This window comes from Athene noctua, chromosome 1, assembly GCF_965140245.1.
Source record: "Athene noctua chromosome 1, bAthNoc1.hap1.1, whole genome shotgun sequence".
Lineage (NCBI taxonomy): Eukaryota > Metazoa > Chordata > Aves > Strigiformes > Strigidae > Athene > Athene noctua.
The window spans coordinates 162,036,289-162,055,520 of record NC_134037.1 but is presented as its reverse complement, the minus strand read 5'-3'; the positions used below and the strand labels follow the sequence as shown (position 1 = coordinate 162,055,520).

Genomic DNA, 19,232 nt, shown 5'->3' with positions numbered 1-19,232 from the left:
GCGGGGCGAGAGGGCGCGGGCCCTTTAAGGGGCTCTGGTGACGACAACGAGGGGGCCGGAAGCGGAAGCGCCGGGGGCCGGCGGGAGGACGCGGGGGCGGGCGGCGCCGCGCACTGAGGGTGGCCGGGAAGCGCCGTATCCAGGGACGCGGGCCGGTTCCTAACGGCCGCCGCTTCTCCCCGTGCAGGCCCGGCCCCGGCCCCGCCATGGTGCGGCTGCACGTGAAGCGCGGCGACGAGAGCCAGTTCCTGCTGGAGGTGGCCGGCAGCGCCCGCCTCGCCGACCTGGCGCCCCTGGTCGCCCGCATCTACAACGGGAGGCTGAAGGTGCAGCGCCTCTGCTCAGGTACCGGCCTGCCGGCAGCCGGCGGGCGCTGCCTTCGCCCCCCCCCCCGCCTGCCCGGGCCTGGCCGCGCCTCCGGCGGGTGCGGAGCTGGGAGGCGGCGGGGCGGAGGCCGCCTGCGGAGCGAGAGAATCCCGGCCGCCCCGCGCTGGAGCGCTGCTGGAGCTCCCGGGCCTTGGCGCCCCGCGCTGGCTGCCCGGCTGGGAGCCGGGCGGCGGCGCCGGGAGGGGGCCCGGCTGCGGCCTCGCAGGGCTTCTGTGCTGGCAGGAGTTAAGAGGCGCCGCTCAAGGCCCAGCCTAGCAGCACACAAGCCATCCTCCCCTCGATTTAAGAGAACAGCGAATACCCACCCGGAACCCTAAACCGTGTGTAAATTCCCACCTTCTGGTATTTTAGTAGTCCATCTGTTTTGGAGACCCTACGGCCCCGAGTTTTCTACTGTACACGGCTGAAAATTCATTCGTTGAGTGACTGAACTGCCGCCTGTCCCGTCCCATAGTGGCCGCATACATCCCTTCTGGCCAGCGGCATACCCTGCCCGTGAACGACATTCTCACGCTGCCCGGCGTGTGCTTGGTGTGCAAGGCGTCCGCTTGCTATATGGTGGAGAGTCATTGGATGTGTCTAAATTAGGCCTATGGTTCAATTCAGGAGGTGGCTTTTGAATAACATTTACTGTTTGTCCCCGCTGAGCCGCTTCAATGTGGATCAGCCTGGGAACACAGGAGCTGAGATGCCCTTCAGATGAGGCTGACCCGCAGTAGTGTATGAGGCCATCCTGAGGCTAATCTGAAAAAAATTCCAAAACCCAGACACCATAGTTACTGTATTTGCAGCACTCACTCTTTCTACAGATCTGCTGCTGTTGCTCCACAGTACTTGCTAATTTAGTCTTAGCCTTTATGTTTTTGTGTGGGTGCCTGTATTCCCAGCCACAGGAATAGAATTGCTGGGTTTTGGGACTTTCATACTTGTGATGTGTCTGTTATGAGATGGATATACTTTAATTAACATAGTGATAGTAAAGAGGCTGGAGGGCCTTCAAGGAAAGGGTGCTGTGAAGTGGACTGGCAGCTGAGCAAGTTGTTCTGGGGGAAAGTAGTGTGTATAGCTTGCAGGCTGTGGGTCGGATGCTGTGGGCTTGGTAACAGTTGGGAAACCGCATCCACGTGCTCTCTGTTCTCCCTGTGTGAGACTGTGCATTGGTAACCAGCATTTACACCTTGTGGTTGTCTCAGCTAGAATTATCCTGGACCGTTGCTTCTTGATTAGACATATGTCTAGTACTCTTGATTAGACATTACTGTAGAGATAAATTACTATAGAGACTTTTGTTAATTTTTTGTTTCATACTGGGTGTGATTCTGACTCTTTGGGTCAGGTGTAGTATGGACAAAGCTATAGGTAGTCCAGTTACATATTTTCTCGACTGCAAGGAAATTAATTACTGTGTAACAATAACGTGTTTTTAAAAAAAGTTGCTTTCTGTTATAAATTTAGAAGCCAAAAGCCAAATATAGTTTTATAATTTTATTGAAATAAGAATAATCAAAACCGCACGGGCTACGCCAGGGAGTCTCCACTCCACCAACAACATACACAGTGTAAACAAAACCACGCCCTTTATAGTCTTTTCCTAATACATATTCATAAGATGGGTGTGTTTAGTCCGTGCAAGCATAGTGGAGTTTCTCGAATCTTCTCAGGTTCTCTGGTGTCGTTGAGGTGGGGTTCTCTGGTGTTTTTCCACTTCTCCTCTTCCTGCCAAAACGAGGGTCCTTCTGGTACTTTTCCATCAAAACAAGGGTCTGTCTGATACAAGGGTCTGTCTGGTAGCCATTACATAGTCTGAGATTACAAAGCCTCGAACTGATTTAAAGATAAAACCACAATAACCTTTCTCTTAACATACATACATATTTACAACACGTACGTTTGTATTAAAGGTCAATATATTTCATAAACACGAATCATCATCACATTTATTACACTTTCCCAAAAGTACTTAGGAAAAGGAATATGTTACTGTATAGCAATAACATGTTTTTGAAAAAAGTTGCTTTCCCAAAAGTATTTAGAAAAAGGAATATTCAGTCAGCTGAAGCTGACTTAAGAAAACCAGAAAGTTTATGGCCAGCAAGTACCATCTAGGTTTGCATACCTGCACTGTCATTTGTTAGATTGTTTCATATATATCTGAAATATATGAATTGTAATATAATTACAGTATATATATCCATTTATATGTGTTTATATACCTTATTATTTATTCCATATACTTAGCTCTTTAAAAACTGAAGGTTAGGAGTAAGGTTTACCTGCATGTACATAATGTGGCAGGCTTTTGTAAATGATACGTTTTCAATAATGCAGACTTTTAATCTTGTTCTCTACGTGCTTTGAAGAGATGGCAGAGCTGGCAGAGCATGGTGTTTTCTTGCCATATAATATGCAAGGACTGACAGATGAGCAAATTGAAGAACTGAAGTTAAAGGATGAGTGGGCGGAAAAGTGTGTACCCAGTGGTGGAAGTGTCTTCAAGAAGGATGAAATTGGGCGAAGAAATGGACATGGTAAATCAAATGTAAATGTTTGTTTCTTTCCCTGCAGACACAGATAATCTATAATATAATGAGGAACACAAACCCTGTAATTTTGGACCTTTTGCTTTTGCTTCCCTGTCCTGGAAGAAGAAAAAAAACTAGGAGATACCAAGTATACTTTTGATTTCAGGCCAGCATGTTAACCAGCTCATGTTTATTTGCTAATTATAAAGATCATCCTGTAAATAAACTGTTAAAGGCAGTTGTAGATTTGTTAAGTAGTAGCTATTTCAGGAGCCTGTTTTCACAATAGATTAGTTAAACTATCTGTTACATACCTATGTCTTCTGTAACATTAATTTAAAAGCCTAAATAGTAATTTCCAACATATGTGCTGTTTAACTTTGCAACTGTAGTGCTTAGAAGTGAACTCCAAAGATAAGTAAACAGTTATCGGAAGCAAGTTTGACCGTTCCACTTGAATTTATTCTCCCCATTTGTAAATGTATACTTGAGTACTGTTTTCCTCCAGAGGCACCAAGATACATTAACAGGTTGTTTTTGTAATATTTCTCCTTTTTTCTCATTGAGCATGACTCAGAGTTAGTAAACTCAGTCCTGTTGCTTTTTCTTTCTGCAACTCCAGGCAAGAGGTTTTGCCTTAGCACTTGGTATGTGTATTGAGCACCACTTTACAGTCGAAAGCATGAGGACTGATTGCACAGAAGAGACTGCGATTGTCTTCTTGCTGTCTGTGCCTCTACTCCCAACACCACAACAGTCCTTGTCGGGTCAGCAGCCCTTTCGACGTTGCTTGCAGGGCAGCTCAGTTGAGGAGGAATCTTTGAATAACTTAGTCTTAACTTGTCATATGCAAACAGCTTAGTCCAAGTGTCTCATTTTGAGGAAAATAATTCTTCTAGCACAACACATTGCCTAATCAAATTTAAGCCTTTGCTGAACTTGATAAAGAGCTTAAATTCTAGCTAAATGTTTTTCCTCCTGTGTTCCCAGAAAGAGCTGAGTGTCTCATGCGTAGGCATGCGGACAAAGCCTGTCTTGTTTGGCATGGTTGTTAGCAGTGTCGGGCCTTGCAGTAGAAGTTTGCAAGCAACTTCAGTGTAAGGACAGTACCACTTTTACTTGTAGTTGTACCCTGGCATTTATTTGTTAGTGGGAGGACAGCTTTGTAATTAACAAAGTTATAATACTGAACAGTGCATAGATGTGGGCCAAACTAAATTCGATCAAATTACGCATTTATGTGTTCATCTGTGAATATGATTTAATTTGTTTCTTGTATTTGAGGAAAGGCTTGTTATAACAATTAAAATAGGTAGCTGTGATATGAAATGCACATTTTATTTGTAAAACTGCATTTGATGTTAGATTGAGATTTTAATTAGAAAAAAGTCAGAAAACTCCAAAGTCTTGACCCCACTTAAAGCACATCTACCAGTACAGGCCATGATAGTCAGGGGAAAGAGAGTCTTGCTTTCAGTTGTGGGGAGTTTGTGATTATGGCTGTTGCTTTCTACTCAGTACTTTTGTCCCAAATACCACTCAAATGTCTTCCTGGCAAAGTAAGTTTGGCTATCCTGTGAAAAATGCTGGTTTGTTTCTTAAGTTAGTAAGAAATAGGGCAGTGAACTATCAAACTGGTAAAGAGACAGCAACTTAGTAGTGTCTTTCTCTTGCTTTGTGATTTAACAATGTTTCATTTGCTTACAGTAGAGAATAACCGGGGCAGGTCCTTTGCTTTGTAGTAAATGTAGACTGTTAAATATGTGTCCCTTATTTTTAGCTCCAAATGAAAAAATGCAGCAAGTTATAAAGAAGACAATAGAGGAAGCTAAGGCATTAATCTCTAAGGTAAGTTTCCTGAAGTAGCATGTGATATGTGGGACTCTCTTAATAGGTACTATGTAGTTGGGCAGCTTAAGAAAAAATAGACTTTTTTCAGTACAGGGGATGACAATTTTTGAGTAATACCATGAAGTGATGTGAATAGTCTAGTAAAAACTGACATTTCTGTTAATGATTTTCTTAATGGCTTTTGGCAAGCTGGTTCAACAATTTAAGGAATCAGATATTGAAACTCCAAGTGAATGCTGGCAGCTAAAACCACACTGAATGATTAAATCACATTTAATTTTACCCACATGCCCTTAATTTGCTGTTGGTGCATTCTTCAGGCGAATGCTTGTCGTGTTTTCTGGTGAAAAATTAACTGCATTCTGTGATGTTCGTGGAATAAAATACCTTTTGCTTGTTAACATAGTCTTTTGAGTTTTATGTATAATTTATTGAAAAATGTGTTCTATTCTCTTAGATTAGGCCTTGGTTTTACAAGCACTTGGTCTCATGATCAGTCTCAGTGAGTTTGTGTGTTTAAAGAAAAGCGTGAGGGGATGCCCTGATGGGACTGTAGTCTCAATTATTCAGCTTCACTTTACCAAATCTCTAGATGCTCTGTATTGTGTTTCAGCTTTTGTATGACTTTGAAACACAAATTAGGTAATATTTATTATCAGATTTCATGTTTTAAACATCTGCAAGTAATCTTCTTTTCCCCGCCCTTACAGTTCTGGGAATTGGTATGTGTGAAAGTTTTAAACATCTTTAAACCAGTTATGCAAATAGATAATGTTACTGAATTGTTAATGTTGCCTGTGCACTTAAATTGGCTTTCTTGGCTGTTTTGTTGCTGATAACAGTGTCATATCGGTCATTTAGAGTAAGCAAGTCTGTGTTTCCAAAGGCCTCATGGAAATAAACAGAGGAGCTTCCCTGTGGCCTGGCAGCGCTTCCAATGTGCTGAGTTGCAGCAGACCTTTCCTGAATTGAGGCAGGATTTCAGCCAAACCATTCTGAGTCATAGCGAAATCTAAGCAAAATCAGAGATGTTTCAGATTAAAGCTTCTGGACTATAAAGATTTTCTCCAGATGGACTTTTTTTTCCCCTGTTGATTTGCATCTCATCAGCTCTATTTATAATCAGGGAGGAAATTAATAATGTGTAGGTTTACTTCTTGAGTCAAAAATATCTGCAGATCCAGTTTCCACTTTGCAGGTCTTCCTGAGTGAAACTTCCAACTATGTATTATGCTGTCATGTACAATAAGAAGTTGCAAAATTGCTGCACTGTGTGCTGAATTACTCCTGAAATTACTGCCATTCATTGGTGAACGAAGTTAAGGATAGTGTGGGAAGTGGGTTGTTAGATTCATCACTTTATAATGATGAAAATGAAATATGCCTGTGTATTTAAAAAAAAAAAAAAGTTGATCATCTGAGATTCAGACACCAGTTGTACTCGCCAGTTAACTGGTTTAAGAATGTCCACAAGGAGGCAACATTCTCTTACTCTTTTTTTTTATAAACCCTGTCGGTTAAAATACTGGAACTGTTAAATCCATAAGCAAAAGCTTTATTTCTTGTCTTCTACATGCATCTTGTTTTTCCTCTATCCATTACAGTAGAGTCTGGAATGATCTCAAGTATTTGATCTTACAGATCACTGCATATGCCATGCAATACGCCAAGCTTTACTTTTCTGCTCTCATGTGCTCTGTATTTTTTTCTCAAGTTTTAGGCCTCTTCTCTAGCCCTTGCTTGAATTCTGCTGTTTTGAATCTTGTTCGTGAATCACAACTTCTTGGAACAAAAGACTCCCCATCCAGTTTCTGTGGTCATACACATACTTCTTGGAATCTGTATCCCAGAGATGTTTATTACTAAATGTCTCCTGCACAATTTAGTGAAGAACTCTCTTTTTATTATTATTATTATTATTATTATTATTATTATTATTATTATTATTATTATTTATTTTATTTTTCCCCCAGCGTAAGCAAGCTAAATGGAGGGGGCTAAAGTGATGTATTCAGAAACCAAGATACAAACAAGAAAATTTGCGTTTCTATTATCTTTGCACAGCCAGTTAGCTTTGCTCAAATAACACACTGTTGAACCTTTGAACTGACTACAAAGCAAAGTCTTTCTGCATATTTTTTTAAATTACCAGTGATCCCTGCCTGTATTTCAGAAACAAGTTCAGGCCAATGTGTGCATTAATATGGAGATGGTGAAAGATGCATTGGACCAGCTCCGAGGGGCTGTGATGATTGTGTATCCAATGGGATTGCCTCCACACGATCCAGTTAGGATGGAGTTTGAAGATAAAGAAGACTTGTCAGGAACTCATGTATGCAGTAATGTATTTGGGTTATATGTAGTGCCTGGGTTAAATATGTGCTATGCTGTTCTCCATTTTATCAATGAAGGTTCTTTTCATTTGCATGGCAAACTTTGTTTAATATTTTTGTCTGATAGTTGATGTGAAAGCACACCAATAGTTTAACTAGAGATAATATGAATGAAGTTTATTCAAGTGTTACGTACAAAGTCCGGGACTCATTTTAAATAGCTTGTAATTTCTTTCTAATACCAGTATTGAGAATGTATTGCTCAAAGTGTTCATTAGGTCAAGACTGAATGGAATATGAATGAAAATGCTGTAGATAAGTATGAAGAGAACAATATAGCAGAAGAGTAGCACAAAATTACACTGGCCTTTCTGTTAGGAATTCCAGAAAGATTTTCCCGGAAGATTTTTCTGATTTTGAAAAAAAGCAACAATCAACACCCCTCCCAGCACTTCACCTTGTTTGTTTATTTGTCACAGGCTGGACTTGAAGTTATAGAAGAATCAGAAGCACAGTTATGGTGGGCAGGAAAGGAGCTGAAAGAAACAAAGTTGCTCTCTGACTATGTAGGCAGAAATGAGAAAACTACCATCATTGTCAAGATACAGAAAGTAAGTATTGCTGGGAGATTTCTTTACAAGTTACTCATCTTTGTCTGCCCAATTCTCTGTGGAAGGGAATTGTCCGTAGGTGTATAAAATGGATTAGATTAGTTCCGGCTTGAGTGTCTTAAAACTATACATCTATTTTAAGGGTTTAATATCCTATATTCTAAATTTTTCTTTAGTAATTCCTTTGCCTGTCAGTTAAATACTGTAGTTGCTCTTACTTGCTCCATAGCCCTTTTTTTTTTTTAAGTACAGCAAAGAGGTGTTTAAAGATAGATGAAATACAAATGGAAAAGTTTAAAAAACTTCTGCTGACTCTTCACTGAATCTCAGTGCACAGACCCAGTCATTCACTCTGCCCAGTTTTTCTAATTGTACTTGTGAATGTTTTTCTCTCAATATTCTGGCCTTTAAAAAACAGTTTTAGCATTTTGTGCATATGTGGTGTGGATACTTCTCACCCCCGTTTCAGTCTGCTGTGTGTCTGAAAAACAGTGTCTGTAACTCAGTAATTTCCTGCCTGTGGTATCCTGACTTTCTTGATGGCAGGTCCTCAGACTGTCTCAGTTGCCTTGGAAATATGGACATGCATCTTCTTTGCGAGGACACAGGTGGTGGCAGAGACTGAACTTATGCTCTTCCAAAGTGCTCAGTGAGAACTTGCTGAGTGCTAGAAGGAAGAACAAGCTACTGGGCCTGTACCACCCAGTGGTGCTGTCTGCAGCAGCTCACCTAAAGCTTCCAGCTGAACTTTCTTAAAAGAAATGAGACTTCCCAGCTGTCAGTTGTGGTAAAACAGATGAGGCCTTCTGTATTGATTGTGAGCACAGGTCTGAGTCATCCTCTGGCGTAATGAGTGAAGATGAGGCAAAGATCTCCTGCTGCTCCTCAGTTTATAGACCTGGTGCTTCAGCAAAAGTGTGTCAGACCACCTGATGTCTGACACAATGGTCATGTTCTTGCAGTATGAGGATTAGTACCAAGTTACTGGGACTGTTCATTATTTTTTGGACAAAATGATTTTGTACTAACTCTGCAGTTGTTTTCATCTCTGGTGAGAATGCCATACTCAAGGGAAGAACGTTTGGTGTTTCATTTTCCGAGCTTTGTCAGAAGATAATCACCCCATTCATGTGGATATGTGTATCTCTATAAAATCACATTCAGAGGGTGCTTTTGTGAATGTCAAATGTCTCAAGAGTACTTATCTGTAGCTCAGAATTATTCTGGAGCTGCATTTTACTTCCATGTCAGTGAGAGCTTCTCTGCCACAGAAAGCATAAATATTTATGGTGGATGTTATTATTTTCAGGTGTCTGTAATAGAATTCCTTAAAGATAAGTGATTTGTGTGTTTGTCATTTAGAAGACCAGAATTTCTTTATTGTTCAGGGTGACTGAAAAATTGTGTGACAACTCAACAGCTGTTGAAGTGTAGGCTCCTAGGAACGTTGTCTTACTGTTTATTTAGTTGATGGACCTCTTCAGAGAATGCAGGGTATACAGTGGTTTTCAATCTGAGAAGAGATGCCTGCATTCTTGGGTTGGAGAGCTAAATTGAACACCTCAGAGTCTTTTTTGTTCCAGAAAGGATTCACCATATCCATTCAAACTGTTCCATTTGCTATTGTTGACAATAGCTGTCAACAGCTATTTTCTGCTGCACACATCATTTCTTCCATGAGCACAGCTGGAAAAAAAAAATTATTTGTACTAACAAATTTATTTTATTTGTAGTGTTTTGTAACTGTCTGCCTTCCCTGCTTGACTAAGTCATATGCCATCTTGAGACTGTATTAGCAGGGGAGCTGAAGATGGATGGGCCCATCCTGAGGAATGTAGAATGACCTTAAAACAGAGAGATTTATTATGTCTTCTAGAGCAGAAGTTTAAGTAAAATAGACTCAATCCTGTTTGCCGCTTCCACTCATGTCCTCAAAATTGACAACATGATTCAGATGCTGAGATGAAAAAATAATTCTCGCTTGAATGCAGCAGAAGTTTCTCAACATTTATTTTCCTGTCCCGTGGGACCTTACTAAATTTGAGAAATCCCATTGTCTGAAGAAAGAATTTGCTATCTTTGCATAGCAGCTTCTCTTTTGCATTGCAAATGCCATCATAAATTAAATTTATGATTTTCCTTTCAGAAAGGACAGGGAGCTCCAGGGCGTGAGCCTCTGATTAGTCATGAAGAGCAAAAACAGATGATGCTGTATTACTACAGAAAGCAGGAGGAACTTAAGGTAACAGTGTCTTTTTACTGTATTTGAGCTGTGCTCTTGTTTAAGGGCAGTTTACATTCGTTGCTGCCTTCTTAACCTGTTGGTTCTCTTTACAGAAACTAGAAGAGGATGATGACGACTCATTTCTGAATGCTGAGTGGGCAGACAACCATGCTTTGAAAAGGCAATTTCATGGTGTAAAAGACATTAAATGGGGGCCGAGATGAAGCTCTGCGAACACCTTTTTGCCTCTTTAAGCTGTTTGGTTGATACACTTGTTTGCAACGTGCAGTAGATTCTCCTGACAAAATCTGAAATTGTCACTTCCATAGCAGATGCCTGTTTCAGCCTTAGGTTTTCAATAAGTGTTTACATTTCTGTGTAACTGTAGCAGCACTTGCCTCTGCAAAGAATGGAAGCGATCCCGTTGAAATTTGTTATTTTATTAGAAACTTGTAATTTGAATATTAAATATTAAACTATTTCATAGATGATATATCTAGTAAATATGCACTAGAAGGTTTGGTAATGTTTTGGGTGGTCTTTATACTTTCTTGCGTTTCCTTTAGATGGTATGATCTGTAGAAGGTAATTTATTTTATAGAAATCATTTTTTCCCAGGCTAATCCTGTAAAAGTTAGTGACTTTTATCTTCTTGTTTGCGTTTCAACATATCTAGACTATCATTTTGAAATGAGTTGACCTCTTAGCAATTGTTTTAAGGAAGTATTTTTATATAAACACAAATAACATGAAAATCCTTGTGGAATGCTTCATTGTCATTCTTTTGGTTTATTTTTTTCATTGACATTTGGAAGCCAACCTGTTGATCTCATCCAGTTTAACAAGCTGTTAGCCATGACGCTTTTATATAAAGATTGACAGAAATCCATTTACAAAAGTAAGCATCATTTGCAAGTAGGCTGGATACAATAAAACCAAGTTTAACAGGGCAAGATCTCTAACATGGAAGTACGTCTAAGATTATGACTGAATTAGAAGTGTTTCATTTCTAACAAATCAGCATTTTAAATTGATAAATAATGAAATTTATTGGAGTGTTTCCACTATATGCTTGATGTTTAGGATCCTGTTACCATTTCTAAAATGTACCATCGGTTGGTTCTGGGTTCAAGACTAACAAAGGAGATGCTAGTAGACTTGAAGCAAACGTTGTGTCTGGTTTTGAAAGGAGCATTCTGATTTGGGATGCTGTATGACTAATGGATAATTAAATCTCTAGAATTATCTGTGTCAGTAATCAATGTTTAGATACAAGTTGCTCAAGTTTTACATGTTTAGGCCTCTGTGTCCTTAAAGGAGATGCTTTTCTCTGGAGGCAGATGTGCATCCTCATCAGGTTGCTGAGCAGTGGAAAGCGAGGGTGCCCTGAAAACTCTGTGTGAGGATCAACTGAGTGTTTTAAAAAGAGGTGAACTGGCGTGGGTGCTCACCACCCACAGCTGAAATGATGTCTCTGATCACACCCCAAAGCAGTTGTCCCTAGGGCAGCAGGGAGCTGAGAGTGCCAAACTCTTCAGTTCTGTGGCGCAGAAAGGCAAGCCAGCTAAAGCACCTTGGGTTTGTGGTTTGCAGTAGACTTTGGGACACCAAGTTGCCCCTGCCCACATCTACTTCCTTTCCACCTGAGCCAGACTAGATCACGTTCACAAACTACATCAGTCTCAAGAACAGGCAGTTGCCTGTGAGCATGTAGTTTAAGTCAAATTGTAATGTGAAATATTCTCTGCAGTTGCCATGTTATGGCACTGTGGTGCTAGGGCTGCTCAGCAACTCTGAAAGTCAGATGGGTTTTGTTTGCTGCCTGAACTTACACCCGCATTTGACATTTTTCATTGATAGTTTTTTTGTCTTATTCATGCCCTAATCCTCATGTCAGGAGGGCTTAGTGGCAGAGACACTTGAAAACAAACATCTGCAGTATTATCAACCAGAAACTTCCTGCCTTGCCAAACCTGCCAGTGCAACAAGATGGAAGTAAATGCTGTGATCATTGACTGTCCCCTAAAAATACCTGGCTGTGGCTCTCCAGGTTCACAAATCTCTATACTTCTGGCTTAAATCTCTCTGCTTGTTTGAGTCATTGTAAAATAACAAAAAGAAGGTGTTTTGTTAGTCATTTATTGATGGAGAAAAAATTACCATTTTCTGTAAGTAGTAGTACAGTTGAAGAGACACTGATCAAGTTAAAGTGTTTGCTGAACTCGTAGCTGGAAGATTGAGTACAGAAAAGAGAATTAATGGCATTCAGGGAACTATTAATGATGTATTTACCTCAATCAGATTCTTTTAAGAAAATTTGATGTCTGATAGTTTTTCTTGAATATCAACCTCTTGAATATCAACAGTAACATGTTTTTTAACAAAAAAAAATACAGTATGTGGGATTTTTCTAAGTTGCAAAACTTCAAATATTTTATATTTAAAAACTACTTGGAATTATTTCTATGTGGCAAGAAAATAGAGCATGTTTTAACAGAACACTTTGTTCTACCACTTCGTCAGATGAAAATCAGTGTCCTGTACAGCTCTTTGGAAACTTTTAACCATTCCCATAGCTGAAGGCTTTTTTCCTCATGTCCTCCTTTGTTGTCATCAAAGGGTGGAGTGAAGAAAATCTGGAAATACTTCATTTCTTAGTATCACTGGCATTGCAGCCCACAGTGAATGTTCTTGAGCCGTAACTGGGATTGGGAGCACTCAGTAAAATCATTATAAAATCATAAAAGTCATTGATTTAGTATAAAGGTTTTTAGTGACCCAGCTCCTGCTCCTGACCCAGTCCTAGCAGTTGTAAGAGGCCCGGGTTGCCAGAGATGTTGCTGTGGCTTTTAAGGGGGCTTCTACAGATACAAAAATACCTCTTCCCCCCCTCTCCGCTCCCCTGCAATGCTCTCCTTCGGGGTTTTGCAGGGATGTGTACGAGTGCTGTCTGAGGGCCCAAATTTCAGAACAGGTTCTGCCTTGAAAGTAATTCTTTTGTTTGGGCAGTTATATATACATGCTTCAAAAAAAATCAAATTACTATAGATTAATGACTTAGGGTTGTTGCACATTTGTCTTCCTCTTTTCCAGAAACGTTCTGAAATATCGATGTCCTTTTGGCAGCCAGAAAAAATGTAGCCCTGTTGATAAGCTTTTGAAGCAAGTTGGGTGGCAGCCTGGCAGATTTTGTATCCAAGGAGGAGTTACAACCTGGCAGTTCCCAAACTTAATTCCTCCAGGGATCACTTTGTCTCTCCTGCTGCTGGTGACAACGCTTCCCCTCCCCAAAATCTAATTTTACAAGCTGGCTGAGGACAGCCAACTTTGCCGTGTGATATTTGTCCTGGAAGGGAGATTCCTGAAAGACAGGCTGCCCATGAGCTACCCAAGGTGGAGATCCACTCCAGGATCAGGGGTTACAACGTGACCTTACCTTGTGGGGCTTGTTTGTTGGCATTTATGCACCCTGAACAATTTTTTAGCGGAAGTACTTATTTGCCTGCTCTTCATCATTTGAAAGTAGCTTTTTTTAGTTACAGCATTGAGTTTAGTGGCCTTGACAGGAAGCTTCCCAGATGTTTTGGATCAGTTATAATGAATGCTTGAAAATACCCAACTGAATCCCTCTTACAAATAGAGCTTTCATCTTAGATTAGTATTATTCCGAGGAGTTTGTTCTGTGGGTTCCCAGTCCTGTAAATAACTGAAGTCATTGTTGGCTTTTGGCCATTTGATTTAATGTCCTTGATACCGAGAAAGTACTCAATAGCAGAGAAGGCAGAATGAAAATAACATAAGCAGTAAAGTATCTATGCTCGTTGGATCTTGCTTGTTAAACCCCACTGCACATCCACGGCTGCAAGTTACTGGTTTTCCGTGACAAAACCCTAACGTGTTACTAGTGCCTTCCTCCCCAAAGAGCTCTCTGCAACTGGCATACATGTCAAAGGAGCACAAGAAGTATTATCTTTCCAAGACTTGTTGAGAGTTATTGTTTCAGTGAAAAAGAGACTTTTAAATTACCATTATACAGAGGATTCCGAGGGGGGTGTTACCAGGAAAAGGAAATAATTAACACAGAAGAGACTCCATTTTATTCTGCATACCTTTGACTGCTGTTCTTTAGCTGAGGAAACTGTCAGATCAATGCTCTTCTGAGTTCTCATGACAGTGTCTGTTCATCTGCTGGATTCATTTATTATGGCTGAAATTGAATGAGCTTATTGGAAAAAGATGAAAGAGTATAGGAACAAAGCAAAGCCTATATGTATCTAAATATCTAAAGAATTTGAGAATTATGAGATAGGAACACCACATGTAGGTTTACAAATTTGCAAAAGCGTTTTATCTTTCTTCTAAACTGTTTATTTCTGGAAATTTGATAGCAGACGTGCCCTTCCAGAATGAAAATCTGTTCTCCATCAAAGGACACGCACAGCAGAACATTGCTAAAATGTTTGTTTTGCAGCCATATCACCATCCCGATTAATGAAAACTCACATTATGTGTTGTGAGAGTTGCTAATGCCATTACAGTCCTTAATGTGCTATTGACGTTTCCTTGAAAAGGAGGGTGAGAGGAAGCAAGGCACGGGCCCTTTGCTCTGTGTGGACGTGGCTCTGGTGCCACTTTCCCTGCTCCCTGAGAGGAAGGCTGCACTCTCCGGTGTGCAGGGTGGGCGCTGCTCTGCCCTGGGATGCTGCCACCACCCCCAGCCTGCCTCATGCCCACCGGTGGGTTCTTCTGATCCATGAACATATTGTCCTGTATCATTCCACTGCTTGAGGGTTATTGGCAGAAGCCACTGGGAAGCAGGAATTCGGTTGTTGTACTGGAAGGTCTTAAAACAGGGTGAGCCTAATATGCAGAACGTGTTTTAAAATACTCCAGTAACATTTCCTGATTGTTTTCCCTCTCTGTTCCCCTTCCCCTGCCCACAAACCCTTGTGCTCTGTTGCAGGTTTTCCAAATGGCAGGAGGGTACCGCTGTTGGCATGGCTGTGGGATGGGGTGTCTGTGGTGGGCTGCTGTTGCTGCAGAGATGACCCTGGTGGGGAGGTGAGCACCCGGTCCTCAACTCCATGCCCGAGGTGGGGGCCCAGTGGGCACAGGTAGCTGGAGCCACTGCTTTTGGCAGTGCTGATGTCCCTCTGGGGTGCAGCTCTTGTTCCTGCTCAGCACTGACAACCATGGGAGCCTACAGAGGTCTGCCATGATGGGGCCAGAAAGCAGAGGACACCCGCCACCATTGACGGCAAGGTCTCCCTGCCAGCAGACGGGAGGATTTTCCAGCTGCCAGTGGCCTCCTGAGCCTGTGCACTCTGGCACGCTGGTGTTGGAGGAAGATGCAACGAATTGCATCCGCCTGCTTGGCTGTCAGTGGTGTGCGAGTCAGGAGTCACCGAGAGTACGAGCTTGTGCCTTTCCTCTGGCTGTTCCCATCTTTGCCCACAATCTCAGGGTGCTGGGTGACAGGGCGGCAGCGGCCTGTGGCACCCACGGGCTGGCCCCTCCTTGCCACCCAGCTCTGGCTGCATGCATGTGCTGGGAGCATGGCTGTGCCTCACCCAAACCCACCTGCCTACCTGTGTCGAGGTCTGTGCGTGTCCCTGTCCCCTGCCCCGGTGAGTACAGGCCATACAGCAGCTACAGCAGGATTGTGTTGGGAATGAGGAAGTTTATAGCAAAAACAGGAAATCTGGTCCTTCCTCAAGGAAAATTAAAAAGATAATAATGGTTTTATTCCAAGGGCCATGTTTGTGAGAGCAGGTCTCAGCAAGGGCTGAGTAATACAGCCAAGAACTTACAATATTGTCGTTAAAATCTGTTGTGTGGGGATTTTTTTTCCCCTCATAATCAGCATACAGCTGCCACTCATGCACCGTGTAAGGATCTGGGGGCGCCGCTGTGTTAAATGCTGTGAGGTTTCATACCACCTCTCCTTTTTCTTTCACTCAAGCAACAGCTCCTGCAGTTTCAGTTTAAGGATTCAACCTATAAATGTCCCCAGCACAGTGGTCAGTCGTGAGTCTGCAGCTCTGTTTCTTCCTGCCTCTCCCAGCAGCCTCATTCAGAAAAGGACATTTCACCTCTTTCCTGATGAGGGATTTTTTTGGAAATTCTATTTTAAATCTTTGCTGCAGATAGATCAGCAGGGTGGTGGAGTTGCAATGCAGCCAAAAGGCTGGAGAGCAGGGTTGTTGCAGCTCCAAAGGCTGGCTTCCAGATGTGGTTAGAGCTGGTTACAGGCTTATAAAAACAATTTAGGTTGGGCTGACCTCTCGAGGGCTGCTGGTCCTACCATGCACTTGAAGCAGGTTCTGGTTATGAACTAGATCCAGATTCAAAACTAAATCATGTTGCTTAGGGTCCTGATTTTTCAAAAGAAAAACCGACAAACAGGCAGCTCCATTGTGACTGGACCTACCAAGGTTTCCTACAGATTTTTATCTCCTGGCTGCTTGACTGTATTGCATGAAGAAGGTGTGATCTCTGGCTGCCACTTTCAAGCTCTCACTACCCCAGAAGAGCAACTGGGTATTATCATCATGTCTTCAGGTCTTAAAAATACACGGTCTTAAAAATGCAATGGTCTTAGAGTCTGGGGATTTGTATAGGGCTGAGTCAATGCTCACCTCACAGCCAGCACGCAGGTAATTCTGTACAGTCATAATTACTTTGCACCAGGGATCGTTAATGGATAGGCACTATTAGTGTGCATTGCACAGCCCCTGGATGCATATTTCTCAGGTGCCCTGTGTGTTTGAAGGCACGTTCCCAGCATCTGATCCCTGCACAGACTGTAACCAGGATGCCACCAGAGTAGTTTGTAACATCAAGCTAGGATTTGTCTCTTTCTCCACAGAAGCCACAAGTCCTGCCATTTTCTACAGTGCTGGAAAAGGAGCTTTTTACTACAGTGCTATGTCAACTACATGTTGGGGCTGCTTTTTTTTCTTTTTTTTCTTGCAGAAATGAGGACATGAGAAAAAAAATCAGTCCCCTAATGTGCTGAAGGACATCCCTGGAGAACTTGATTTGCCAGGGGCATCTCAGAGTGCCTGGACCAAGGGTGACCACTGTGGGCAGCCACCCAGGGGTCTGTTGGGGTGGCAGTGCTCAGGGACTGGCAGGAGCCCCACTTTCTCTTCATTACTGAAAGTGACACCTGGCAGCAGAGCAGGGAGCATCCTCAGCACTGCTGGAACCGTGGGGTGAGGTGCACCAGCAGACAGGCTATTTTGGCACAGGCCTGGGCAGTATGGCATGCTGGCGTAGGGCTCGGCATGCTACAAACTCTGTGGGGCTAAGCTGTGCTCCTTGGCAGGGTCTCTGTGTTGCTTTCATGCTCCTGAGCTGGAATTTGGCTCTCTGGCACCCTGAGGACAGCAAGCACTGCCACCTTGGTGGTGTCCTTCACTCCTCGCTCACAGGTAAACAGTTTTGCTTTCCCAGGTTTTGCTTTCCCAGGTTGCTCCAGGCTCTACCCTCACCACAGCTTGCCCCCAGCCCTGCCCCCCTTCCTTCCCTGCCACCCCCAGCACCAGCACCCCATCCCACTGACCACAGCTGCCTCCAGCAAAATCACAGGGTCACACCAGGGATTTTTGGCCACGGTGTCACACAAGTGTTAGGTGCCACACCTGAGTGGCTGCCGATAAAAGGTGCACATTTCAGAAGGATTTGTTTACTGCTTCCTGGAACCTCACCCAGGGATTCCTGGTGGTAAACTCAGGGCTATTTTAAAGGCAGGAGTGGAGAGTTAAAACAGTCACACCAGCATTGCACATCGCCTTCCAGCAGGTGTAGGTGTTAATGCTGGGTCATATGATTTTCAAATGCACGTCATTCCCCCAGCCATGCGTGTAGCATGAACCTAATAGTTATGACCAAACAACCTGCAAGTTCATCTTTGTAATATTTTCTTCTTAGGCTGCTCTTCTGGGCAGCCACAAGGATTTTACTGCTGAAACTTCATCCTGCTGCTAGCCCTGAATGGCCTCCACATAGTGTTGCTGCTGCCCTATGGCACCCTCCTCAATGATATTTCTGCCCTTAGCCTGGAAATGAAGTAGATACAGGCTACAGCATTTCTGCTTTTTGATTTTTCAGTTTACACATCCCACTAATAACTAGCCAAATCCAATTGCTTCTTATCATTGCTCCTGTCCCAGTAAAGCAGACGTGCCTTTGAAAAGAGCCTGGCTCACTGTACACACTGTTTCTCTTTAATTGGCATATGCTGTGTTTTCCCATAAAATCATGATTTGTGTGCGCTTGGGTCAGGTGAGTATGCTCCCCATTAATTTTCTGGTTTCTATGCTGGATGCTTTTTCTGCAGAGGATGTCTCTTCAGAAAGATTGAAATAATTCAATGTTCATTTGTCAGGTTTTTACTTGCTTGTTTTCATTCTAACTTTCAGACTGCTGTGAACATTTGGGAACAAGGTGAACCACTAATTGATAGCTTTCCCCAACTAGACTTGGAATGGTTATGCAAAAAGAATAAAATAGCAACCCAAACTCAGACTACAAGCAATTCTGTCAAGGGAACAGCTCCTGAGTGAAGCTTGACCTCAGAGTCTGGAGCAAAAGCTGCTTTTCCTGCCCTGCTGAGTTATTCCTGGTGCTGGGGTTCGTGATAGGGCTTTGTCACCATGTCTGAGGATGCATTTAAACAGGGATGCATTATTAAGCCCTTGTTTTTTCTTCACGAAATACATTCCCAGAGGCTGTGAAAGGCTCCATATTGGGAAGCGGGCTCTTCTCTGTCACCTGCAGCTATCTTTTACTGCCCATGTGCAGCTTGTGGCGGCAGGCAGGGAGGAAAATCAGGAGGGTATCGGGTCTGTTAAGTCATTTAAAGGCGACTGTGCAAAGGTAACAGAAAAGTAAATTGGTAATCTTCACTTTAATACAAAGGATTTTTTCCCTCCAGGATTGTAAAAATAGATGAGAGTGCTGGGATTTGGGAAAAGTGTTTTGCTTCAAGGAAGGGACAAACCTGTAAGTTACAAACTGCTTTCTTTTGATCTGCTGCCATTTTGGTTGCTTCATCACCAGGAATGAACACTCCTGTTTTCAGATGGGAACCCCAAAGCAGGCCTATCAGGTGGAAGACATGCATGGATGAAGTGAACAAAACAACAGGGAAAGGACTTATGGTTCCCAGTGGTAGGACCAGAGGCAGTGGGCACAAACACACACGGGAGGTTCCCTCTGAATGTCAGGAAACACTTTTTTCCTGTGAGGGTGACCGAGCACTGGCACAGGTTGCCCAGAGAGACTGTGGAGTCTCCAT

At 42.7% G+C, this 19,232-nt stretch overlaps 1 protein-coding gene across 2 annotated transcripts; it reads left to right on the top strand.

Annotated features, from left to right (window-relative positions):
• Positions 1-138: 138 nt before the first annotated feature.
• CFAP298 (cilia and flagella associated protein 298) lies at positions 139-11,173 on the top strand. 2 transcript variants are annotated; one of them, XM_074928964.1, is made up of 7 exons: positions 139-345; positions 2,748-2,915; positions 4,690-4,757; positions 6,934-7,092; positions 7,573-7,704; positions 9,851-9,946; positions 10,042-11,173. In XM_074928964.1, exons 1-7 carry the CDS (start codon positions 207-209, stop codon positions 10,150-10,152), a joined length of 873 nt encoding a protein of 290 aa, XP_074785065.1. In that variant the 5' UTR covers positions 139-206; the 3' UTR covers positions 10,153-11,173. The 2 variants fall into 2 exon arrangements, with proteins under 2 accessions (XP_074785065.1, XP_074785073.1); XM_074928972.1 differs by lacking the exon at positions 9,851-9,946.
• The last annotated feature ends 8,059 nt before the right edge of the window (positions 11,174-19,232 follow it).

Excerpts from the sequence above, each read along its gene's own strand:
- CFAP298 (XM_074928964.1), top strand. The coding sequence starts at position 207 with ATGGTGCGGCTGCACGTGAAGCGCGGCGACGAGAGCCAGTTCCTGCTG. Across the intron at positions 4,758-6,933 it reads CTAAGGCATTAATCTCTAAG|AAACAAGTTCAGGCCAATGT; the intron begins GTAAGTTTCCTG and ends CCTGTATTTCAG. Across the intron at positions 9,947-10,041 it reads GAAAGCAGGAGGAACTTAAG|AAACTAGAAGAGGATGATGA; the intron begins GTAACAGTGTCT and ends TTCTCTTTACAG.